This window comes from Ostrea edulis, chromosome 4 (assembly GCF_947568905.1).
Source record: "Ostrea edulis chromosome 4, xbOstEdul1.1, whole genome shotgun sequence".
Classification (NCBI taxonomy): domain Eukaryota; kingdom Metazoa; phylum Mollusca; class Bivalvia; order Ostreida; family Ostreidae; genus Ostrea; species Ostrea edulis.
In genome coordinates, this window is record NC_079167.1 from 42401159 (window position 1) to 42428658 (window position 27500).

The 27500-nt window shown below is 35.0% G+C and overlaps 2 protein-coding genes across 23 annotated transcripts in view; one reads left to right on the forward strand and one right to left on the reverse strand.

Annotated features, from left to right (window-relative positions):
* Window positions 1-17444, reverse strand: part of LOC125669859 (uncharacterized) — a 22343-nt gene extending 4899 nt beyond the window's left edge. Inside the window, exons 1-6 of the mRNA XM_048904688.2 lie at window positions 17381-17444; window positions 10161-10216; window positions 6289-8371; window positions 4908-4967; window positions 1596-1697; window positions 1-285 (exon numbers count right to left, since the gene is read on the reverse strand). The exon at window positions 1-285 is cut by the window's left edge and continues 4899 nt beyond it. Coding sequence (XP_048760645.2) covers window positions 167-285; window positions 1596-1697; window positions 4908-4967; window positions 6289-8365 — 2358 coding nt within the window. The 5' untranslated portion in view covers window positions 8366-8371; window positions 10161-10216; window positions 17381-17444 and the 3' untranslated portion in view covers window positions 1-166. The remainder of the gene's footprint in view (window positions 286-1595; window positions 1698-4907; window positions 4968-6288; window positions 8372-10160; window positions 10217-17380) is intronic.
* A 114-nt stretch (window positions 17445-17558) lies between these two features.
* The window catches only part of LOC125669468 (CYFIP-related Rac1 interactor B-like), a 29973-nt gene continuing 20031 nt past the window's right edge, over window positions 17559-27500 (forward strand). The window contains exons 1-5 of one of the 22 annotated variants that reach the window (XM_056162683.1): window positions 17559-17731; window positions 18187-18234; window positions 24432-24545; window positions 24972-25024; window positions 27353-27443. In XM_056162683.1, coding sequence (XP_056018658.1) covers window positions 24455-24545; window positions 24972-25024; window positions 27353-27443 — 235 coding nt within the window. In that variant the 5' untranslated portion in view covers window positions 17559-17731; window positions 18187-18234; window positions 24432-24454. The other 21 variants (XM_056162688.1, XM_048903996.2, XM_056162684.1 and 18 more) reach the window with 21 other exon arrangements.

The window sequence follows — 27500 nt, forward strand, 5'->3', positions numbered from 1 at the left end:
ATCAGTCACCCCCTACAGTGTCATGGCTATCACACATCAAAACTTCAGTACATCAGACACCTCCTACAGTGTCATGGCTATCACACATCAAAACTTCAGTACATCAGTCACCCCCTACAGTATCATGGCTATCACACATCAAAACTTCAGTACATCAGACACCTCCTCAGTGCTTTTTTATGTAGGGATGAAGAGAAACAAGCCGCTGCTGTTTTCTGGATAAACCAACTCGAATAGGTTTCTTGCAAGAAGATATTGGCAAGATTCTACGAGGTGAAACATCCTCTGAAATTTAAAGATCTTTATTTTCTATATCTTTGTAATAATGAAAGAAAGCAGAGGTGAGCAAGCTCACATACCCCACGCTCCAACATTGCTTGACAATGCCTCACATAATGAATGGCAATGTTATGTATTACTGCAGGAACAGGACAGACGGACTCAAAATTCTAAGTTCAACAGGGGCAAAACTCCCACAAAAATTATATTGAATCAGAATTTTCTAGGAATTTGCACATCTACACTGAGTGCCCTTATTAACTACAAAGTTCATGAAATTCTGTTGAGCTGTCTCAGAGGAGTTGTGCTGACAAGAACAGGACAGACAGGCTTGAAATTCTAAGTTCAAAAGCGGCATAACTTCATAAAAAAGTTATTGAATCAGAATTTCCTGGGAGTATGCACATTTAAACAGTGTGTCCTTTTTAACTACAGAGTTTCATGAAATTCTGTTGAGCGGTCTCAAAGGAGTTGTGCTGACAAGAACGGGACAGATGGGCTCAAAATTATAAATTCAAAAGGGGTATAACTCCCAGAAAAGTTATTGAATCAGAATTTCTTGGGAATATGCACATCTACACAGTGTGTCCTTATTAACTACAAAGTTTCATGAAATTCTGTTGAGCAGTTTCAGAGAAGTTAAGCTGACAAGAAAGGGACTGACAGGTCAAAAACATTACACCCTTCGCAACTTTGTTGCATGGGGTATAAATATGTATACTGACTTTCGGTTTGCTCTTTCTAAAATACAAATATGCTATTTTTTAAATAATGTTTATAATTACAAACTTCAGATTAAAATGTCTTATTTCTCAAGAGACCCATGGTCTGAAATACAAATGAATCCACAGTATTTAAAAGTATGCTTGCATTTTAATTTAATGAAATGTCTTTTGAAGAAGATGTTTAGGATCCTCCTTACAGGAAAATATGTGATTCCAGAAAAAATTCCTAAATGGTATTAGAATGCTTGATAAAATTTCTATAAATCTTTTGAAATGTTTGACTGTACAGTATTGTTTGCAACCTCATATGAACAATTGTGAACAACAAGTGTTATTAATACTTAATCATTTTTTATATGTGACATCTATCACATGTTCTCACTGTCCCAAGGGACCAAGATTTGATTAAACTTGAACTTACACATCATCAGAATGCTTGCATGATATATCAATTAACAAATTGCAGTCTTGTTGCTCAAAAGACAGGGTTAGATATTATATGCCCTGTACATAAATTTCTATAAAACTGTATCCTTCATGTAGTACATATCATCTATCATTATCCACTGATCTCACAGAGAAGAAAATTACCTTCTCTCCCTTCATTTGGAACAACATCCTCCATATCATAAGAAGGGGCATATTTCCATTTGAAGCAGTTTGTACCTGGATCATATACACCATGGATAGAATCTAAAACATGATATAACAAAAATGGTTACTGAGCTTCTCCCAGTTCAAGGCATACTGTAACAGAAGACTATCTCATCATGTTACACTAAAGAAGAGGAATGTTTGATTATGAAGAAATTATTCAATGTACAGTAAAACATAGTTACAACGAACCTCAGGGCCAGATAAAAACTGTTCATTATAACCAAACTTAGTTATATTCAATACAATTTTCCTTATTTTCCTCTCATAGGGGAATACATATCACTTTGCAATAAGCGTGAATTCATTGTTGTGTGTTTGTTATAAGCATGTTTTACTGCATGTAGCATACATCAACATCAGCTGGAACTTTACGTCACCAATCAGAAATGCCTTATCTGACATCTGCATTCTAATGATTCTATATGTATTAGTGTAAATTTTTTAAAAGAAATATGTTTTTCCATGTATACACAATAAAACAATAAGTTATTGTATTTTGGTCCATATACTTTATAAAATTTAAAGAGTAGAGTTCAAATTTCCTTTGTAAAACTTTGAACCGCTTCTTTGATCCCACATGTACCCTGAACTATGTGAACAAACAAACGAATAAACTATATGGATGATTGCATATTGATTTGACATATCAATCGCTTGTAGTTCTTGCGATTTTACAGAAATTTTCACAGAGTAAAACATGGTTATAGCGAACCTCCAGTTATAGTGAACTTCCATGGCCAGCAAAAAACAGTTCATCATATTAACCAAACTTCATTATATCCAACAAAATTTTGTTACTTCCCTCTCATATGGGAATGACTATAACTTCGTAATAAGCGAGAATTCTTAATAAGTGTATTTGTTATAAGCATGTTTTACTATATACATATATCATGTAAAAAAAATTTAACCCTTCTTGTGGCCCTGCCAAGACCCTGGGCACCATGGAGAGTACAAACTTTAATCTACCGTACAAGAGCATGTTTGCATATTAATTTTGACATATTTTACTGGGTCCTAACATAACAGTGATAACTTAACATAAATTCACACAACATGGAGATGCCTCAACACTAATATGACTAACATGACCTTGCTGTTCTAGGGGAAAGTCAAGGTCAAATAGATGATGATAAGAAAGGTCTTGCCATAAGATAGTAATAATCAAAGGCCGTGGGAAGAATTGGATAGAAAAAACATGTACCCTCCTCATAACATTAAATTTCAAATAAAGGGGGAAAATTCCAGCAAGAAAGATTGAAATGAATCAAAATTACATGATCTAAAGTGTCCCACAAAGAAGCTGTACCTTGTTCAAATGTTTCAGCTTTAATAATATAAGACAGAGAAATGAAAATATTAGCATAAAACCCTGAACAGACGGCCCGACATAAGTACAGACATCACTTTACCAGAATGTCTCATCTAAAGGTAGATGTATTAAAAATGAGAACAGTTTACAAACATTGAATGGACACTTGTTCAAGTGAGCTAAAACAGGGCTTGCACGTTTTTGTCAGAGCTGAACAAAGTTCACATTTTACAAAAAATTGAGACATTTCATACCTTTGCAGTACTGGAAAATCATGCAAATTAAGCTACACTTAATTACTACATTTGAAAAAGGCATTGTTGTTGTCAAAATGAAGAATGTTTGTCAATACAACCTATCATTGGGTCAAATGCTGTCTGACTTGTTTCATATCGATTGTTAGGCCGTTCTTGGCACACTGATTTTGACTACGGATAACTCTGTTTACCTGATCAGGATATAGGGCTCACGGCGGGTATGACCGGTCGGCAGGAGATGCTTACTCTTCCTAGGCTCCTGATCCCACCTCTGGTGTGTCCTGGGGTCCGTGTTTGCCCGACTATTTATTTTTTATTGCTTATGTATAGGAGTTATGAGATTGATCACTGTTTGTTATCTTCGCCTTCCAAACCATGATGGTAATGAGAAGGTCGATTGATTCTATCTTGTTTAACGTCTCGCTTGAGGATATTTCACTCATATGGAGATGTCACCATTGCCAGTGAAGGGCTGCAAAATTTAGGCCTATGCTCGGCGCTTACGGCCTTTGAGCAGGGAGGGATCTTTATTGTGCAACACCTGCTGTCACACGGGGCCTCGGTTTTTATGGTCTCATCCAAAGAACCATCCCATTTGGTCACCCCTTATGACAAGCAAGGGGTACTGAGGACCTATTCTAATCCAGATCCCCATGAAGGTTGAGCAACAACTATGCATGCATATCTTAGTTAGATATTGAATGTCTTTGTGATGAACCAAAGGAAATATTCATTGATGATATATTCAAGTGCTGCCCAAAGTATTTTTTCGGCTTTTAAACCATACATTGCTGCAAAATTAAAAATTGCATCCCTCTGACTTTTGCCATCTTGAGTTGTATTACTTCTCCAGATATCATAACATTAAGTAGTAGGTTTGAAATTTTGACGAATAAAGATGCATGTAGCGTGATCATGTTTAAAGTGGATGCCAAAAGGAAATTACAGATGTAGATATATATAGATTAAAAACATAAATGTATTCACCTATTTGACAAGATTTCTGTAGTAATCTTGGAATGAAATACATGTGTACATGATATATCAATATTTCTCTTGTTCTGAACTTTTACAATTCTTCTTAAGGATTCTAATGAAGTGTAGAATCAAGGTTGTTCAGGAGTAATGACAATGGTACCACAACAGACAACCCTCACAGATAAGTATATTGCAAAGCAAAGTCTAATCCTCATTGAAATTGTTTCACATTCAAATGCTATTTTTTCATCTATATTGGAGCTTGCATCACATTCACATACCAAATGTGAATTTTAATGTATGCATCATCAGTTGAAAAAAAAAATGAAATTGCTTTACCCACAACTGACAATGTAATGCACTAATCACTGTTCATTGGTGTAGATAATTAGCACGGTCCGTTTCATGTGCTTTATGACAAACTAGATGACAAAGCAGTATGTTTGACATTTGTACCACTAATGAATCATATTTTTAAGTGCGTTGATGCAAACTCAAATGCACCTTGCAATTACTATTGCTTATTTATGGTATGAACGGGAAGCAAATTCCAATACAAACGAAATGCAAATCAAATGCTCCGGAATTTGTAAAACATTCTGCATAAATGAAACATATAATTCATTGTTACACATCTATACTGTGATGAAACTGGTAGACTGCATAACACATATATTTTACTTCATTTATGAATTTCACCTTTTTGCTCATCCTCCAAAGCTTTTACTTCTCTGTATTCAATGGATCCAGTATTTTCTTCTATAAAAACCAATAGAGATAAAATATGGATTCAGCATTTAATTCAAATGAAACAAGAGGTACTGTGAGCAATGCTCACTAAGAATACCCCCGCTTACCCCAATCTCCCAAAGAGTGTTGTTAATAGGTATAAATTACCTCTTTCCTGAGTGTAAAAATATGATATGCCTTTGTAGAAGAAAATGGAAGATATAGTCCAAACACAAATCCATGGCATAAACCTATAATTTTGACCTTGAGATCAAAGGTCAAGGTCATAAAGAGGTCATGAATGTAAATGACACAGTCTCATGGTGATACACCCATGCCTCATGGTATGACTATGTCAAAACCCTATAATCAATTTTGACCTTGAGGTCAAAGTTCAAGGTCATATAGAGGTCATGAAGGTACTTGACACATCGTCTCATGGTGATACACTCATGTGTCAAATATGGTATGCCTATGTCAAAGAACAAACAAGTCATGGCCCTGACACGGATCCATTGTAAAAACCTGTAATTTTGACCTTGAGGTCAAGGTCATATGGAGGTCATGAAGGTACATGACACATCGTCTCATGGTGATACACTCATGTGTCAAATATGGTATGCCTATGTCAAAGAACAAAGAAGTTATGGCCCTGACACGGATCCATTGTAAAAACCTGTAATTTTGACCTTGAGGTCAAGGTCATATGGAGGTCATGAAGGTACATGACACATCGTCTCATGGTGATACACTCATGTGTCAAATATGGTATGCCTATGTCAAAGAACAAAGAAGTTATGGCCCGGACACGAATCCATTGTAAAAAAAAAACCTTGAATTTTGACCCTTGAGGTCAAGGGTCAAGGTCATATAGAGGTCATGAAGGTACTCGACACATCATCTCATGGTGATCCACCTGTGTGCCAAATATGGTATGCCTAAGTCAAAGAACAAAGAAGTTATGGCCCGGACACAAATCTGCACAGACGGACGGACAGAGTGATTCCTATATACCCCCCAGAACTTCGTTCGGGGGGTATAAAAATTCATAATAGTAAACCTGGTTACAATAGTCATATTTCAAAAGTTATTAAACAAAATAATTTGTTAAGAGTTACAGTGAAAACTGCCTAAACCGACACCTGTGCAACCTGTTTCACAGGGCATTCTGACCCTTATTTGCATTCTCAATTTCAAATGTTCATTGTTTTTTGTACTGTAAAATTCCATTACACTGTCTATTCCTACAAATGAATAAATTGTCTCCTAGTGAATGTTGGATTAGAAAGGTCTCACTGCATTAAACATTGTAATAATACTGTAGCTGTGTGTGTAAATAACCTTTACCTACCTTCATAAAATGATTCTGTTTCATATACTTCTTTTTGTTCTATGTTCTCAGTGGATGGAACTAATTGTTCTTCAGATTGTGTGACATTCTGCCTTTCTTCAGTAGCACCATTCTCCAACTTATCAGCAGAAGTCTGCACCTCATCCATCACATCAAAGTCATTACTGACCAATTTTGATGGCGGTGAGATGTCATCTGGAACATGATCACATATTGTTTCGTTAATGAGATAACTGGAACCATTTCCTTTACTGCTCTCATCATCTGTGCCCGTCACTTCTACTTTATATGGTAGTGAGATGTCATCTGGAACATGATCACATATTGTTTCGTTAACGAGATAACTGGAACCATTTCCTTTACTACTCTCATCATCTTGACCCGTCACTTCTACTTTATCACACTTCATATATTGCTCTATTCTTTGGAATGAATTTTGGCGCACAGCAACTTCAGGTTGTTCAGTGTCTTCAACATCTTTAACATCTTCCTGGGTTACATTTTTTGAATTTTGATTTTTTTCTGTTGCTGCAGACACATCCAGCAGTTTCTCATTACAGTTCTCATATCCAACTTCTGTGAACAAGCACACTTCACTTCCTGTTTGATTAGCATGAAAATCATTCATCACCACTTCATCCTCCATTTTCATTCTTTTGCACGGGATCATCTGGGCAACTTCCAGATGAAGCTCTTCTTCTGAATCAATTTCAATCTTTTCAAACACTTCATCTCTCAGCTCTGTGGAATTGTTATTGCTTTCCACTGGTTTAGATGGTGACAGATAGTGTTTGTCAGTATCCAGACAAATAGGACTAGTATCTGCTTCAGTTTCTCCCGATACTAACAATGGTGACAAACCCAAATGTTTGATAAAAGTCATTTTATTCTCACAAATATCCTCTTGCTTGTCAATAAGATCTGACTCAAAGTGATCAAAATCATGTTCCTGCAGCTTTTCCTGATTTTTTGCCTGATCACTGTTGCAATTTCCTGTGACTGGTTTTTCACTTTTAATAGTTTGATGAGGTATAGTTATTTCCTCCTGGTTAATGTGTTTCAAATGACAGACATCAGGCTTGCTTTTGTGATGATTTTGTTCATTTATACTAATTACCTCTTTACAAAGACAACTTAATGACAATACACTGCCTGAAGCAATATTCATCTCGGCTTTCTTTTGGTTGACATTGAAGAAACCTTCCTCTGCTCTAGCATCAAACTCATCCAATCCAACATTTGAGTCCCCCTTCATGCAATTTGTTACCAGCTCACACTTCTTCCAGACATAACTTTGTTTTGCACTTTCGATTTCTCTTTCAAGATTTTCTCCATCAAATAAACTTTTAGAAACTTTACTATCATCATCATCATCATCAAAGTTTTTAAATGCAGCAGCATCATTAATGTCAACAAAGGAGTCGGTTTGGTTGACTTTATCATGAATTTCTGAGATATTCCCTTCATCCCTATCAAGAAGACTCTTGCTCTTTAACTTACACTCGCCTGACACACTCTTCTTCCAGTTTTCTTCATCTGAAGAGTTGTCCTTACTGACAGTAGGTGTTCTGATGTTTTCAGTGACAGTTCTGCACTTGGGAGCTTCATCCTCCTGCATCACCTTTACACTAGTTGTGGAGTCTTTAACATTTTGGTTTTCAATGTGAGTTCCTTCTAAGACAACAGTCTTCTGTGCATTCAAACAACATCTATCTAGTAGATATTCCATTATTTTGTGAATATCCTTATCATTTTCCTTATACAGTGATGGGTACTTGACTTGGACCAATCCCTTCCACTGGTCCTGTTTTGTTCCCAATCCATCTGATTGAAATGTCAAACCCACTGAATTTTCATCAATATGCTCAACACATTCTTTTTCATCATTTGCACAGTTTAAAACCTCATTCATTAATTGCGGTATTTTGTTTGTATTATTCTCAGGAGAATTTGGCTTGTTTTGACTAGACTTATTACCATCTACTACTTTGCAGCATTTCTCTACAAGATCCTCCAGAACTGCTGTGATATCCTGTTGTACATGATGTTCAGATAGAGTATCCTGTAGTGCTGTCATCTTGATCTGCAATTTTACAAAGTTTTCAAGCACAATCAGTGTTATTTAGTAATATTTACATTTCCAGTGTTTTTGCCTTTGAAACCTTTTACAAATTGTAATGTTTGCCATTTCCTCACGAATGTGAACAATGTACATATGAATCTTGATAAATATAGTATGTATATTCCAACGGTGGAGAATCCCAACAGAAAAGAAAGCAGAATACGAATTTTTCATAAAAAGTATGCCAGCGTAAAGCGTTGCAGTTCATATCCTCATGTATTTTCAAAACTGAAATTTATTTCATAAAACGTGTCCTCAAGACCTGAACTTCATACCCAGATGACAAATTTCATTAAACTAATTGTTCACTAGAACCTTCCTGAAACTCATTCAAAATACAGGACGTTGAGATACACGAACCTATATATTAAAGCTAAACTAAAACTGTCCTTATTGGACTGTAATTCCTTCATGGGGCACATCCAAAGTGAAACATACATATTCTACAATCCTCACCTTACAAAATTCCGGTGACCGTGACCTTTTTCTTAGATGACTTTAATCAAAGATCACACCCTACTACCATAAGCAACCACTGATCATGCACAATTGTCTTTCGTGTTTCTGTTACAAAGATATTGCCTAGAAATTGTAAAACTTTTCTGAGCATGGTCTCATACTTCAAAATGCCTTTCATTAATTCTCTCTTATACTCTATAAGCTACAAACATCTCTTGCATCATCCAATGTCTTTCTAGAACAGAGTTATGGCTTAGACAATAATTCTTTTTTTAATAATGGCGACCTTGACTTTAGCTAAATGACCTTGGTGTAAGGTTACCACACATCATGTGGCCATAAGCATGCACCAACTATGAGCCTCCAGTATATTACAAAACTACAGGCAAGAAGAAAATACCACCTTACTATATAGACAATATCTGTGCTAGGTTACACAGTTTATGGTCTGAATTTTTAAAAAAAATTGTTTCCAACTGATTTTGACCTTGGCCTAATGACCTTAGAACAAGGTCACTATACATTACCTGTCCATTGACATTCTGTGTACTAAATTCAAGCCTAAATGTCTCATTACAAACTTTTGATCTAGACATGAATTTCCTCTTCTTTTTTTACCTGTGACCTTGACTTTGTTTTATGGTCATGATACAACATCTCGTCACAAGCATTCATTGTACCAAGCCTCAAATGTCACTTCATAACATAGTCTAGACAAGTATTTTTAACTTCAGTTTAAATTTTCACCATGACTGAAATGCCCTTAAAGCCATATCCTTTACTACATAGTAATAATACCAAGAATAAATTAGTATCTTAGATTACATTTATACAAGGTAATGCTTCTATATCAGTTTGTTCAAATCAGAGTAACCATCAATTTTGAACACATTTTTCTTAATTATCTCCCTTTGATTAGGAAATTAAAATTTCCATGATATTATGGACCAAATTTCAAAACAACAGGCCAAGGATTTTTCAAGATATGGCCCATATTCCATATTGATGAAGATCAGTGAGATCACATGAAAATGCAAGTCCCATATGTTGGTAGGCAATGGGATGAGAAAGACCCCTCACTGCTACACCCCTAAGCACCATGCACAGGTTAAACTTTGAGGCACTTCACCTAAAGCTGGGGACTGTCACTACAAAAAATTCTCAAATGGGATGTAAAGCAACATACCATATTCATCCTATTGATGGCACCCCTATCCCTGTAGACACCCCTTGGGACTTTTGTCAACTCTCAACAATCAAGAGCTCCCTATCTAAATATATTACAACTTACCTTATACCAGTAATACCTGCTATATCTTAGTGCATTTATTCTGTTGTTTTGATGATCTGAAAAAAATAACCAATGAATAAGACCTTAGTGGATCATCCTATCTTTAAGGAAAGTATGACAATGACTCATTCAGAATTTAATATCTATCTAAACATTTCTCAAAGTTAAAATGTCACTGGAAATATTTCAACACAATTCTAAATAACCGCACCTCTCTTCCAATTTCCTAGGTGCTTGGGGATGCTAAATAGGATGAATATGGTACAAACATTAAAACCTTAAGTTACAAGGTGTAAGTCTGGTATGTTTTGATATGAATATTAAATTTAAACTCTTCCCTGCAGATGATGTTGTTTTCTTACAGTTACAACAATCTAACTAAATCAAGCTTGGATTTCTCAAAACAAGAGGCCCATATGGGTCACATTACTCACCTTGGCCCATATTTAAAGATTTTTGCAATATATTCGCATGTAAACATTTATCCCTATTGTGGCCTCAACTTACCCTTGGGGGCCCCATGCTTTTTTTTTTTTTTTTATAAACTTGAATCTGCTCTATGTCAGAAAGCTTTCATGTAAATATCAGCTCTTCTAGCCCAGTGGTTCTTGAGAAGAAGAGCTTTAAGGTCTGTCGATTGTCGTGTTACGTCATCAGTTTCGCGTGCGATATTCCGGATTTATAACACCGTTATCGACGTTAGTATTACTTATCCTGTGTTATGATGTCGGCGACAGAAAAAATAACAGTGACCAAAAACTTTGATCCCCCCTTGTGGCCCCATCCTACCACCGGGGCCCATGATTTGAACAAACTTGAATCTGCATTATGTCAGGAAGCTTTCATGTAAATCTCAGCTTTTCTGGCTTAGTGGTTCTTGAGAAGATTTTTAAATGACCCCACCCTATGTTTGTATTTTTGTGATTATCTCTCCTTTGAAGGGGGCATGGCCCTTCATTTGAACAAACTTGAAAACCCTTCACCCAAGGATGCTTTTTGCCAAGTTTGGTTGAAATTGGCCATGCAGTGGTTCTGGAGAAGATTGATTGATTGATTGTATCTTGTTTAAGGATGTATGCTACACCAGAGAAATTTGATGTAGATGAAAAGTGGAGGATATGTACAACAATATTTTGAAGTTGAAAATTTTCAAATTTACTTTATTTTGTCAAAAAATACAGTTTTAGTGGAAGGTAATCTGAAAAAAATTTAAAACCCCTGCTGGACTCAAACCTGCGACCTACAGTTCAGCAGTCGGTATTCTAACCTACTGAGCTACTCAGCTAGGTATTTAAATGGAAAAGGAAAAGTCAAATATTGCTGACATCAATTTTTTCATCCATGTTTTTAAAGGAAGTCAGCCATTATGACGATGTAGAGTACTACCTTAAAGGGGTATGGTCACAACTGAGCTGAAAATTCTATTTTTCCATTTTTATTGTTTATTTACAGTATTTCTAATGGTCAACCAAAATTTAAATATCAGATTTTGAATTACAAGTGAGATACAGCACTCACAATTCTTTGTTATGTAAGCAAGCCTTGTGACATGTTTTTGTTTGCATATTGGTTGCTTAATAGAAAATAGCATCTTTAAAGCAAAATGAGATGTGATAAATACTAGACACCATTTAATTATGTTCAGAATTGAATTGTAAATTGAAAAATCTGCTTAAACAAACTTTTACTAGTATATTAAGCCTATATGTAAACAAAAACATGGCACAAGCCTTGTTTACATAGCAAAGAATTGTGAACTCTGTATCTCCCATGTACCTCAGCAAATGACATTAAAATTTTTGCTGACCATTAGAAAGAATTTAGTTAAGCATTCTAAACATTAAAAATGGGAGGGGGGGGGATTTGAATTTTTTTAGCTCAAATCGTGTCCATGCCCCTTTAACATTTCTCTCGAGAATTTTTCACTCATATGGAGACATCACCAAAACAGCTAGTGAAGGGCTTCATAATTAGGCCTTTGCTCGGCGCTTACCACCATTGACTAGTGAGGGTTCTTTAGCGTGCCACGGGACATCCGTTTTAAGGTAATTTCCAAGGACCCATGACATTCACACCTGATGCCGAGTGTTTGACAATGGAATTGTCACTACCTTTTTTAATGACTTAGGTTTGTCGCAGCCGGGATTCGAACCCCGGCCTTCCGCATGTGGGGCTGACGCTCTAACCTCTAGACCACCACGGCATTTAAGTCAAAAATGTGAAGAAAAAAATTTTAAAAATTAAAGACAGACGACGGACAACAGGCAATCAAAAAAAGTTCTCTTGAGCTTTCAGCTCAGGTGAGCTAAAAATCAAATTTAAGTTCGAGTTTTCTTTTATTTGAGCAGTCAAAATTTGAGTAAAAACTCAGACTTAAGTCCAAGTTTCGATTTGAGTTTCTTTTGAGAAATCCAGGCCAGATCTTTTCTACTTTCTCTGATACTGTATGCAACAAAAGAGTGTTGTGCCTAGAGTACTGAAGCTGGTAGAAAAGATTTTAATTTGATTGTATTTAAGGAGATACAATACATTGTCATAATGGCTGACTTTCTTTTAAAACGTGAATGAAAATATAAACATTTATTTAGCAACATTTGATCCCCTATTGTGGCCCCAACCTATCCCCAGGGGCCATGATTTGAACAAACTTGAATCTGCATTGTGTCTGGAAGCTTTCATGTAAATCTCAGCTCTTCTGGCTCATTGTTTCTTGAGAAGAAGATTTTTAAAGATTTTCCCTATACATGTATATATCTATACGAAACTTTGATCCCCTATTGTAGCCCCATCCTACCCAAGGGGGGGGGGGGGGGGGGGGGGGGGCATGATTTGAACTTGAATTTGCACTATGTTAGGAAGCTTTCATGTAAATTTTAGCTCTTCTGGCTCAGTGGTTCTTGAGAAGAAGATTTTTAAAGATTTTCCCTATATATTTCTATGTAAAACTTTGTTTCCTTAATGTGGACCAATCCTATCCCCGGGGGTCATGATTTGAACAAACTTGAATCTGCACTATGTCAGGAAGCTTTCATGTAAATGTCAGCTCCTCTGACCCAGTGGTTCTTAAGAAGATTTTTAAATGACCCTACCCTAATTTTGCATTTTTGTGATTATCTCCCCCTTTGAATGGGGCATGGTCCTTCATTTGAACAAAATTGAAAGCCCTTCACTCAAGGAGACTTTGTGCCAAGTTTGGTTGAAATTGATCTAGTGGTTCTGGTCAGAGAAGAACATGAAAATGTGAAAAGTTTACAACTACGCCGACACCGACAGACAACGGACAAATTTTGATCACAAAAGCTCACTTGAGCCTTTGGCTCAGGTGAGCTAAAAAGTCAGGAAAACTGGGTGTTGCGGAAGGACGGGGGCAGACAGGGGTAAAACTATATGCCCTGACCGCTTTGTGGCGGGGGCATAGAAAAATGTTGTGTTGATGTAATGTGACTGTATATCATCAGCTTCAGAGGATACTGATATGGAATTAGAAAACCACAGTGTGGTGATCCAAAAAATCAGATCACACTCTGTAAAACTAACAGTATCCAAAAACCAAACGTTGATGGGTATTGGGTATATAATAAATCAAGATACATTTTTTTTAATTTTTTCTCTGCCCATGAGCTTGATGACTACAGGCAAGAAAGATTTGGAGTGTGTTCGAGGCTGCTGTTTCCTTTGTTCTCATGTTCTGTTCTTTAGAGTCACGAATGACAAGAACATGTGCACAGGAACATGATCTTGTTCTCAGACCACATTACCTACAGAGGTGGTGCGAGTTCTAATGCACCTCAAATGCGTACTCGGCGTTCGGTATAAACAGAAATTTGAATTTGTGTGAAGAACGGCAGTCTCGAATGCACTTGAGTATTGTCCTGTGACCTTCATTCTGGAAACATGGAATCGATTGAAGACTATGAGCAATAAAAGCAAACACCATTTACATAATTTTTAATATCAAGATATAGATTGTGAAATTACTATAGATTGTAAAATTACAGTGACATACATTATTCTAAATTTTGAAATCATTATACATATAGTCAAACAGATAAAGGAACAATATCATTTCAACATCATTTGTGAAAAACATAAGCAGGACACTGTGACATAATTGTGGTCAAGACGCACAGCCACAAAACTCATCAGGCAAGGATTGAAGATCCTATTTCTTTTTATCTGTTACAATGACACAATGGATGAGCAACAACATGATTATGTCACAATGATGACAGTGCCACTTGAGTGAAGCAATAGGTAGTCAGACGTTTCGGCCCAAAGACACTTCGGCCCAAAAGTTGGACACTTCGGCCCAAAAGTTGGACACTTCGGCCCAGACGTTTCGGCCCAAAACATTGGACACTTCGGCCCAAATTTTTGAGACACTTCGGCCCAAAGACATTTCGGTCCAAGACACTTCGGCCCTCATTTTTTTGGTACGAGATACTTCGGCCCATATTTTTCATTTTGCTAACATCACCCATTATTATTGCGTGTCCACAACATTATAGTAAATTGACACTTCGGCCCAGTGACATTTCGGCCCAAATGTTAAATAATGACATTCATGGGTCAATTCCTTTGGATTTTATATAATTTGTTTTGAATTCTTCATTATATTGGTTACAGTTCCAAATTTTACATAGAATAGTGCTCACAAATTCATATCTATATGAACTTAAGATTAAAGAATCCCCAACATGTTGTTTCTGCAATAATGAAATTGAATCAATTGAACATCTATTTGCTGAGTGTTATTTAGTAAAGGAGATTTGGAATGATATTGAAGAGTGGCTTTTATACAAGTTTAGAATATCTTTATCTTTTGACAGAACAACAATATATTTGGTATATATGAAGAAATAATGTAGTAACCATTAATGATGCAATATCCACTAATGATATAAAGTTGCAATATAGTGGTCAGGATCCTAACAACTAATGACATAAGTTGTCATTATATACTAGAATATATATATATTTTTTAAAATGAATAAATCCATAAGGGAACAAAGGAACGAAATGAAGGAAAAAAATTGATAAATTAAAAAGCTATAATCCAAGAGAATTTTGGAAATTAATCAATGGTAATCAGAAGACAAAGTGTAGGAATAAATAGATATAAATACTCTTTTTAAATACTTTAGAGATCTGAATGAAGCCGATAATGGTGGAGGGGAGTTCCCACATGTTAATGTAAAGGAACGTGAACATGTTGATGATATTATAAATGCAAAAATTACTGACGACGAAGTCAAGAAAACTATTGAAAATTGATAAACTAGTAAGTTCATATGTGAAAATATTCAATATTACATTATATTATATTTACCAAACGAGTGATTAAAAATATTACAGGACTGTCTGTAATAGGTCAAGAACTCGAAGACAAGTTATTTATATACTTAAAAATATTCAAAACCAGAATGTTGGGTTACTGGGCAAAACTATTATTACAGAGAGATGACAAATTGTCAAAGGTTTTATATAACTTCATAAATTTGACAAGGAAGATTACTTCCCTGGATGATGTCTTATGATATATATTAGTTTTGTAAGTGAGTGTCATTCAGTATGTATGAATGGATAAAATAAAGATTGGGAACAACGACACCGTCAAATAACGTCCAAGTCCGAGAGAGAAAATAATAAAATATAGGACACCCCAACAAATAGCGAGGTATCCAATGAGTGTGTTGTTAGCAGTGAATCGTTTGTTAAAAGGGCATGGACACGATTTGAGCTGAAAATTTTCAAACCCTATTTTTCCATTTCTACTGTTTACAATGCTTAACTAAAGTATTTTTAATGGTCAGCCAAAGTTAGAATTTAATGTAGCTGTTGAGTTACAAGCAAGATACCATACTCAAAATTCATCGTTACGTAAACAAGGCCCGTGTCTTGTTTTTGTTTACATATAGATGACTTATGCCAAACACTAGAAACTATTTAATTATGTGTCAGTGATCGTCTTTTTAAAAAATGGGCCGAAATGTTAATATACTATGATGTTGTTTTATAAAGAAATGTGTGTGATATATAAAGCAGAATAATAAAACGTATAATGGGCCGACATGTCTCAGTTTAAAAAAAAAACTGGGCCGAAATGTCTCAAAAATTTGGGCCGAAACGTCTGGACTGAAGTGACGAAATATAAAAACCAAAGGAATTGACCCATGAATGTCATTATTAAACATTTGGGCCGAAATGTCATTCGGCCGAAGTGTCGTTGGGCCGAAATGTCACTGGGCCGAAGTGTCAATTTACTATAATGTTGTGGACACGCAATAATAAGGATGATGTTAGCAAAATGAAAAATATGGGCCGAAGTGTCTCATACCAAAAAAATGAGGGCCGAAGTGTCTTGGGCCGAAATGTCTTTGGGCCGAAGTATCTCAAAAATTTGGGCCGAAGTGTCCAATTTTTTGGGCCGAAACGTCTGGGCCGAAGTGTCAATGGGCCGAAATGTCAATGGTCCGAAATGTCTTTGGGCCGAAATGTCTGATATTCAAGCAATAATAAACAAGCTTTAATTTCCAGTCTTTGGCAGAGAAAAAACTGTCACAAAAATTTATTTTTTTTGCAACAGAGTGGCACAGAGGTTGCATGACCCCTCATGGCATATTCTCATCAAAGCATCCATCATTTCAGAATTTTTAGGCAGCATTTTGGGAAAAACACCTGGTTTTCAGCATTGGGCATGGGGCCGAATTTCGGCCCTCTACAGACCCTAAAAAATCCCTGAATGCAGGTATATTCCAGGGGTTGGTATACGGCACTAAATGTTACAGGAAAGAATAAAGTGCAATGGACCATGGACACAAAACAATAAACTGAGAATAGTATAATTTCAAATCCAGCTAAGTTTTGAAATAATTTTCATAAAACAAATAAAATTTTCAGTGCATGTTTGTTTGCATTTGAATTTTCTTTATAACTGCAGTGTGTTTTTTTTAAACATCTGTGCTAGATAAATCTTAAGATCTAAGTAATCAAAATTTTGATTTAAGTTTCTTCTCAGTTTATGGTCTTGGGGCCAGGATTCGAACCCGGGCACCCTGAATCGCTCTACCAGCTGATTTTTTTTTTTCATGGCTGGAATTTGACATGACCCCACCGGGCTTTCGTAGTATGTAGAGCTCTTAGCTCTAGATTTAGACTGTCACCAATCTTTGACCTGGGTATAAAAACAGTAAATAACGTGCTTCAGCATTTGATTTTACCTTCTTCTGATATAAAGTAGTCGTCTGCTTCCTCTAATATGCCTCTCGTGATAAAACGTGTTTATGTTTACATCTCGTGTAAATCTCGTATGAATACGAATTTGAATGAATTGTAAATATAAAAAAATAATAAAAAGGAAAATATTTTGTTTGATCACATGCCTTAATAAAATACTTTTAAGAGATATTGATCGTTTCTTAAAATAGTTTGTCAGTGTGAAGGGAGATAACTCTGAAATTTTTAGTCGGCAAATGCCTTATTTGGAGAGAGGGTGACCCGGAAATATTCGTTTACACTACATCAAAAAGAAGCCTATAGCGAAGAGGGTACGTAAGCGTTATCATTACTAGGTAATATACTTATTTATTTGATTTTACATTAAGCACTGTTCACTGTTTGTCCTAGTGATGGGCGTGTCGGAATACAGTTTTACTTTCTGTTATTCAAGTGAATTTTTGCATGCTTATTTACTTCCTTTATGACGACAACTGTATTTGCACTAGGTTTGTATAATATCATTTCATATAATTATAGTAATATACAGCAGCTGACTCTTGAAAAATGTATTTCACGCGATGGCATGTTGTGCAGATGTTTGAGATTGTAATGATAATTAACTTGGGTGTCCTCTGCATTGTGATGTTAAACTTGAAATCGGTTTGTTAAACTTCTAGACAAGTGTAATAGTTTTATTTAAAGTTTCCTCCTTGACCAGGTAATACGGAATATGATTACATTGCATTGCCATGGATGTTTCATTAGTACAGTGTAACAGTTATTAAAAGTATGGATCTTAAAATTTCAGTGTTCACTTGAGGATACATACCAGAAGCCAAACTTAATATTTTAAAAGGTAGATGAGAGTTTTTCACCTGCACTTAATTATTTCTGAATTCTGAAATCATAACATACAAGACTTTTCAGTTTATAGTTTAAATTCCTATGTATTTTTATATTTTATTTGAAAGCCAAACACCAAGAGAGAAATTTACAATAAAGGAACTCGTTCCAAATACGCGTTAGAGTAATTAAAAAAGCATCCTGATGTTAATTGGGGAGGAGGCATCATTGCATGAACAGTTTGCGTGTGATCAGACATTGATTGGAAGAGCTTCCTATCAGCCATTAGCCTCGAGAGCTTTTTTTCAGCATGAAGATTAACAGTCGTTGTCTGGTTGGCTTTAATCATGTGTGAATGGTGTAAAATGTTATGCTGCATGCACATAATGCCATATGTTGAATCGGGTGTTGACATTGATGTTTTCATAGTTGCTTACATACATTGATTCATGTAGATTGTTCTATTGTTATTAGGACACTGATACATTGCTTAAATTATTATTCTATTGTTATTAGGACACTGATACATTGCTTAAATTATTATTCTATTGTTATTAGGACACTGATACATTGCTTAAATTATTATTCTATTGTTCTATTGTTATTAGGACACTGATACATTGCTTAAATTATTAAGAGAGACAATTACAGAGAGAGATAGGGAGCAAGAGAGAGAGTTGTACTTTGGGGTCACGATTAGCCATAATCCTTTAACTTATCATCTAGCATCTACCCATCTGACAGAATAAGACTTACTGACAGGAATTTATAATTCTATTTACTTCCTAAAAAAAATATCCAAATTACAAGAGATGTACATTTTAGTTCTGACATCAAAACTTTCTTTGATTTACATGCAATGCAGGGCTATTGTTCTGGGAAACATAAAAGATGCACATAGAAGTATATAATCTGAAATCTTGAATTAATTTAATGTAAGTAATGTAAATGATTCCAGGCCAATGCATGTAAAATGTTATTCTGTGTCTTTAATGAGTTGTTCTGCTTAAATGTTTGTGTAACACATACTTGTATTGTATGCTATTGACACAAACTGAGCAGATGGTGCTGATGTTAGTGAAAGCCAATATGCCCTCCTTATCTTTTAAATTGCAAATATTTGAGAGGAAATAATGATGTAATGGTATTTAAGAATTCATTGGTTTATCATTTATTTTAAGTTATTTTCAGTCTTGCCGAAAAATGTTTTTTTAAGCACTGGCCATGCATTCAGGTCTCTTTATCTGAACTGAACCAAAGAAAAATTCACTGGTCCAAATCATGTGCCAAATATTACTTTTATTTCAGTTTTGAAAAGAACTTGTAAGAGAAAGTACTATAGTATAGGTTTACTCAAAATTAGTTTAAGTGTGACAGAATTTCACAGAAATGCTCTATTTACCTTTAATGCTGATTACAATCTGAATAGTCACTCTCTGTAAATATATGGTTACATAATTTTAATAGAAAGTAATACTATATATTGAGGAGAAGCACAAGCCGGGTGGTCTTGTGTATATGTAATAATTTTACAAGCCAAACCCTTGTTCTACTGGACTTGGTCCTCAGGCCAACTCTAGTCCAAAATTTCTCTGAGTCAGACTCTTACCCCTGCTTTTATATTGTGACATGTGCGGGGGTCACAATATAAAAGCGGGGGTAAGAGTCAGAAGAATCTCGGATTATTCAACAACATGTAATAAAAAAACAACACTGAAACGGGTCATGAAGAGGTTGGAGACTTTATTATGATTTATGTAATGTCAGTGTTGCACTAATGTTGTGTATGATTTGTGGCTAAGCTAGATGATTTGTAATAACTTGTCCTCTCCTATAGCTGTTTGGAGTGTAGGTTACAGTCCAACATAATATACCTGCTTGACTTCATCTACAGAGTAATAACATTAATTAATGACATCAGTTAATGAGTCTAGGAATGGGTCCTGCATGCAGTAAATGCTCTTTAAGCATGTGTGAACTTCATAATTTTATAGGATATGAACAAGGGAATGCAAATAAAATTAATCAGTTTATCCAGTCATCATCAAGTGATATTTTTAATTCATCCAAGTATACAAAATTCTTGAAAGAAATTTTGGTTTCAAAATATATTTTGAAAAAATTAGCTAGAAAACTCCACAGAATCTGCTTTACTCCTTAATCTGTACATGTATCATGTACTAACCTGAGCTTGTTAGCATTCCAATGTGTATAACCAGCTTGTTAGGGTTCTAATGTGTATAATCTGAGCTTGTTAGTCCAATGTGTATAACCAGTTTGTTAGGATTCCAATGTGTATAACCTGAGCTTGTTAGGATTCCAATGTGTATAACCTGAGCTTGTCAGGGTTCTAATGTGTATAATCTGAGCATGTTAGTCCAATGTGTATAACCAGCTTGTTAGGATTCCAATGTGTATAATCTGAGCATGTTAGTCCAATGTGTATAACCAGCTTGTTAGGATTCCAATGTGTATAATCTGAGCTTGTTAGTCCAATGTGTATAACCAGTTTGTTAGGATTCCAATGTGTATAATCTGAGCTTGTTAGTCCAATGTGTATAACCAGTTTGTTAGGATTCCAATGTGTATAATCTGAGCTTGTTAGGGTTCTAATGTGTATAACCTGAGCTTGTTAGGATTCCAATGTATATAACCAGCTTGTTAGGGTTCTAATGTGTATAATCTGAGCTTGTTAGTCCAATGTGTATAACCTGAGCTTGTTAGTCCAATGTGTATAACCTGAGCTTGTTAGGGTTCTAATGTGTATAATCTGAACTTGTTAGTCCAATGTGTATAACCTGAGCTTGTTAGTCCAATGTGTATAACCTGAGCTTGTTAGGGTTCTAATGTGTATAACCTGAGCTTGTTAGGGTTCTAATGTGTATAATCTGAGCATGTTAGTCCAATGTGTATAATCTGAGCTTGTTAGGGTTCTAATGTGTATAACCCGAGCTTGTTAGGGTTCTAATGTGTATAACCAGCTTGTTAGGATTCCAATGTCTATAACCAGCTTGTTAGGATTCGAAGATCAACTGTCAATGCCTTTATAGTTTATTTTTCCAAAGAAAATAATAAAACAAAGAACATATATTCTGGGATTGCTATTGTAACACATTTTGTAACCATGACACCGATAAGTGGCTTAAGAGCATTTATTCCAACTTGTCTGTCCATTATCACTCAATAATGAGATGAAAGATAATGTTAAGTGATATAGAATCCCTACCCTTAATGAAGAGAGCAAAATGAAAAGTGGTGTAATATTTCTAGGCATATCCTGATTCTTTTGAAGATTAGAGGGTTTCTGATAAAGATCAAGTGTATGTGAATATTGTAATTATCAGATGTAAGTGTATGCGAAACTGCACCTAACCATGCAGATTAGTCAAACTTTTACAAAAATGGATTTATTTTAAATTAGAATATCATTGAATATTTTAAGAAAACAAACAAGATTGATTTGATTGTTTGATTGCTGTTTTCCGCCACACTCAACAATTTTTCAGTTATCTGGTGGTGCCCAGTTTTTATTGGTGGAAGAGAGAACCCAGATACAATGTACCTGGGAAGAGACCACCGACCTTCCGAAAGTAAACTGGGAAACTTTCTCACTTACCGGCGTGAGAGGGATTCGAACCCGCGCCGACAGAGGTGAGAGGCCATGTGATTTTGAGCGCGATGCTCTAACCACTCCCAAACAAGAAAACAAATGGAGGATAAATTTATTTGCATGAGTAAGAAATGGTGAAGTCTCTCTAAATTCACATGTAAACAATTTCACAGTGTTTACTCTGACACGATTTTTAGAAATGAAATAAAAAACATTTAAGATTTTGTGTCACAGGAGTTACGTAGAGATCCAGTTTATGATGTTATACTAGAGATCAGTCTAATGACGCAGTAATTATAAGTAGGTGTGGCGTAATGGTGGAGCGGTTTGTTTATGTTGATGAGAATACACTGGCTGTAAATGCGTGACATTACTCAGTTAATATGTTCACCTTATTTCTTCAATGAGATTCAGAAATTAGAGTCATTGACTTTCTATAAATGGCTGACAAGGTCAACACTTCACCACAATTTGTCGATAGCAGATGGTAATATGTACTGGTATGTGTAACTGTTAGGGGTGAAGTTTCCCTTCCGTTGTTTCCTATGTTGCACCAGAGAGGACCAGCTTTTCCGTTGAAGGGGCATGGACATGATTTGAGCTGAAAAATTTCTAATTTTTTAATTTTTTAAAATTTTATTGTTTACAATGCTTGACGAAGATGTTTGTAATGATCAACTAAAATTTGAATGGCAGTTGTTGAGTTACATGCGAGATACAGCGCTCACAATTCTTTGATATGTAAACAAGGCTCTTGTCATGTTTTTGTTTACATAGATTGCTTAATAGAAAATAGCATGTTTAAAACAAAATGAGATGTGACAAACTCTAGAAACTGTTTAATTGTGTTCAGAATTAACTTGTGAATTGAAATTCTTTAAATGAAACTTTTACTAGTTTATTTAGCCTATGTAAACAAAAGTGACCTCTGTATCTCTCATATAACTTGACAACTGACATTCAAATGTTTTGCTGACCATTACAAATACTTAAGCATTGTAAATTAAAAATGAGAAAATAAAATTTGAAAATTTCAGCTCAAATCGTGGCCATGCCCCCTTTAAAGGGGATGCCAAATAGAGCATTCAATAGTACAAATTATTTTTGTCTCCTATACGCTATTAAGAAATTTCTTCTGAGAAATGGATACTGTATATAAGGTAAATTTTGCTCTCATTTTAATTTTGCCCATTTTGCTGTTTTCTTAAATGAATAGTTTTAAAACTGAACAAATATAAATTTATTCATTACTTTTAAAAAGCACAGGCACCTGAAGTATGCATGGAAACAACTACCCCACCCCTTCTGAATTTTTTTTGCTGCGATAATTTCTCTGAAATGTGTGGATTCCCTGTCTACCCATGCCAGTTATTTTTTACGTTTTTTTTACTGGTTTTATCATACTGGTTAAAGGCCAATCTCTAAAGTTTACAAAAAGTGTGAAACAATTGGGAGGGTTGTAAGAGTGCATGAAATGTTGACCCAAGGGAATTTATAGTATTTAAGATCAAGGTCATCAGAAGGAAATGCACAAAATTTTGTCTCAGGACTTTAATTTTTGATCAGTCTTTAATTTTGTCAGGACTTTAATTTTGATCAGTCTTTATTTTTGTCTGGACTTTAAACTTGTTAGAGGAAAACAGTCGAAGCTGTTGACACATATAGACAAGATGGCATACCTGAAGGTCATATGGATTAGATGAAGGTCATTAGTAGGAAAGTTTAAGGAGCTCATGCTTGATAAAATGTTGGTGGTGATTGTAGGGTACGGTGGTTTGAAAATTTTCAGAAATGAAAAATGTTGGAAAGGGATAAACTTTTCCAGGAAATGTTGAAAACAATCCTATATATGTTATTCAGGTAACTAAACAACAAAAACTAAATCGTTGGCTGTACGTATCATATTATATGTGGGCTTCTGATTTTTTAAAGGGCTGATGAATTTTCCATAGGCACTTGCTGGATTTGTTGAATGAAAATTTGTTATCTCTATATCATGACTCCCTTCTAAGATATCACATCTATGATGGTCACCTTGGATTCTAAGATTTCGTCCAAAATTTAAGATCCTTACTTTCTCTTAAATTTTGCTGTTATTTTTATTTCCGACCAGACAAAGATTAATTCTCTCTTAATTAGCCATCGTCACAAACCAAACACTCCGACAACTGTTTACAAGGAAATAGGCTTACACTTTGTTGAAGTAATACTAATACATGTAACTATATATATTCATTTTATCATGAAACAATTCAACTTACCACATTTTCATTCCAAGTACATATTAAAAAAATGTATTATATACATTTATTGCATGTTCATGAGGTCAATCCTTGGTTTTATCACAAGTTCATTCATTTTATCTCAGACCAATACTATATTGGTATGTAAGATACAATCTAAAGTTTTACAGAATAAGATTTACACTCAAACTTGACAGAGGTATATACATGATGATGTACATGTATAAGTAAAAAATCAGAAAACGACAAAGGTGCACAGTATTCATAGGGATGTGCATTAAGAAGGACAGATTAAGGTATCTATATTCTGTACAAATTTTCAGTTATTCAACATTTGAAATTGTCATTATTTTACAGAATTTGAATATGTCTGGTCCTCTATGGTTCTTGCTACCACTTCATTGGAAATAGACTTAGAAATTGATACGTATTCTGGGTTGCTGAAAATCAACAGACTACAATTGCTTTATTGTGGGTTTCTTTTTCAGATCTAATTTTGAAAACAAGGTTTTTATGATATTGTAGCATGCTATTCTATATTCTTTATAAACATGCGGTTTACCATACATACCCTGCTATGGAATATTTCATAATTAATCACATGGTATCATGTCGATCAATAAGAAGTTTTGAATTACAATGAATGATTATAGTTAACTTTGATATGGATACATGTATTTGTTACTTAGAAGAAATTCTCTGTTCATTGATATGGTTTCTTATTAACCACTCTGATATTGATTTTTTTAAACTCGATACTATTCCACAAGGAAGTAACTTTTCTTGAACACTTGACATTTATTTAGAGACAAAATACAATCAGGAAATCCTTAGATCATTAGATAGTTAATAAAATTATATCTGCGTGCTGTGTACTTAGTTTTTATTGTTTTGCAGATCATTTGCAAGAACCAATAGAAGATTTGGAGAAAACAAGAGACTTTGTAAAGGTATGCGCCAGTGCTTGTGGTTTCAGTTAGGGAGGAAGCTTTGGGAACCTAATTTATGGTAAATGAGCAATTCCTTAAGGAAGTAAGCTGAGAGGTGGATGATGAAACCTTCCTGGTGTTTTGATAGGACATTTTACTGCCGACATTATGTTTAGTTTAGAGTAGTGATCTACCTTGATTATTCCCAAATTAATTTGTGTCTTAGAACTTGACACTGGAGAGAGAAAAAAGTGAAAGGGAGAAAAAAAGAAATCAAATATTTTGTCAAAATCCTTCTTCCCGAGGAATAGGTGAGAGGTTCCTATGTATGTGTTATTGATTAGGTTTGGTGTGTGTTTGGTGTCACCTGAGTCTCTATGTGTTAAAACCAAACATAAATAACATTGATTTGATTAATATGCTATCATGGCTAATTGTCGTCCATTCACACTGATAAACCAGTGAGAAAATATTACAGAGTGTTTATTCAGATCCACAGGACACCAGCTGATTGTAAGTATTGTTACCTGACAATATACCAATATACTATTAAGGGTCTTCACTCATTTTAATTTAAAATTAGATGGATATTTATATATATTTGTATCAGATATAGCTTTAGCTTTATCTAAAGCAGGAATCGACAGCCTTAAACAGAACTGTATGACATTACTGTTTACGATCATAGATATGTGTTCCTTGCACTGAATTCAGCTTTTCTGTTTCAATATTGCCGTGTAATTATGCAATAAACAATTGTGCCTGGATATTACAAAATATGAAGGAGATGTTTACATACTGCTTGTTACTACTCTATACAAGCAGGAAACATACATGTATTTTGTCTACTTCCATGTAACGGTTTCAAACACTCAGCACTTTAAAACATGAGTTGATTGTTATTTTTATGCTCTTACTATATCTATGTAAAATAAGCACACAAAGACACTCGTAAATCCAGTGTTCTGCTTCTCTGGAAAACTTTGACGTCTCCATGCTGGAGTATGACTAAATAAACTTTCACTTCACTGTGAGGTTTTATAATTATTGAGAAATGCATAAAATATTAAATTGGGTGAAAATTTCCTATCACTAAAATTTATGTTGGAGAATTTTGTGTTGGTGAATTGACAATGCAGAATGGGAGATGTGTTGCCTGCAGTCACGATGTCTAGTAATGCTGTATGGTCCATGTTCATCTATTATTTTTTTGTACAAAATTTTACTTTAAAGTAGATTATTTAGTTTTTATACGCCCGTCTTAAGACGGGACGTATTATGGTATGGCGTTCATGTCCGTCCGTCTGTCCGTCTGTTAGCTTTTTCGTGTCCGACCCGTAACTTAAATACTACAAGGCCTAGAATCATCAAACTTTGTCTGTAGATACATCTTGGGTAGAAGGTGTGTCGCACATTAAAACCAGGTCACTGTGACTTTTCATTAAGAAGATATCGCCATATATGGCAAAAACTTGTCTGGCTCATAACTTGAAAACTATTAGACCTAGAATCACCAAAATTGGTCAACTAATGCATCTTAGGTAGAAGGTGTGTCGCATCCTACTTTAAGGTCACTGTGACATTTAATTAAGGTGATATAAAAAAAGTTTTAATGGGTACAATCTATACTGTTAACAATATGTGACGGGCGTATCATGTGCCGTGGCGGTGCACTTTATTAAAGTTATTAACCTATTTATGTGCTTGAAAACATTTGCATGTAAAAGAAAACAGTGAGAAGATTATTTAAAAAGTAAATATAACGGGTACGCCTAAATTACATTTGCCCCTAATAAAGTCTGTTTGGCGTCTGTCTATAAATAGCCCCACATGCATCAAGGGAATCCAAGTCTGATATATATATAACAAAAAGATGCAACTTTCTAAATTTAGGCCTGAAAGAGTGTAAAATAATGAATTTAATACTAAGAGGTACGTAACAAAATACATTGCTTTACACAGATAAGACCACCGATGAACTCCGACCTCTGAAAGTCTGAACTAGACACATGACTTTCATTTGATTTGTGCATTAGAAATGGCTGAGTGACAGTTGTTTGTAAACACTGATTTAAAACGAAATAATTCTGGTTAAAACAAGTGAAATAGTGTACGGCATGTCGTACAGCCTCGTAAATTGTATAAGTGCAATGAATTACAGCATTTTTAAAAGGTGGAAAAAATTATTGAAATTCGGACCATACAACTTTAAAAATGGACAGACGGACAGGCAATGGATAAAGTCAGATGTCTGTTTGTGTCTTTGCTATGCAGGCGACTGAATATTATGAATGTATACTACATATTAATGTATATTGTACCATTATATGTCGTGTTTTGATTTTACAGAAGTGCCATATTACTATGGGAAATTTGTTAAAGATACTGTGGCGAGATGAAAATGCACCAAACAAATATGACATTTTTGTAGATTTTGAAAGTAAGTGTATGCATTTATGAATGTTGTAACCTGAATTTCTTCTGGTCCTGATTTTTT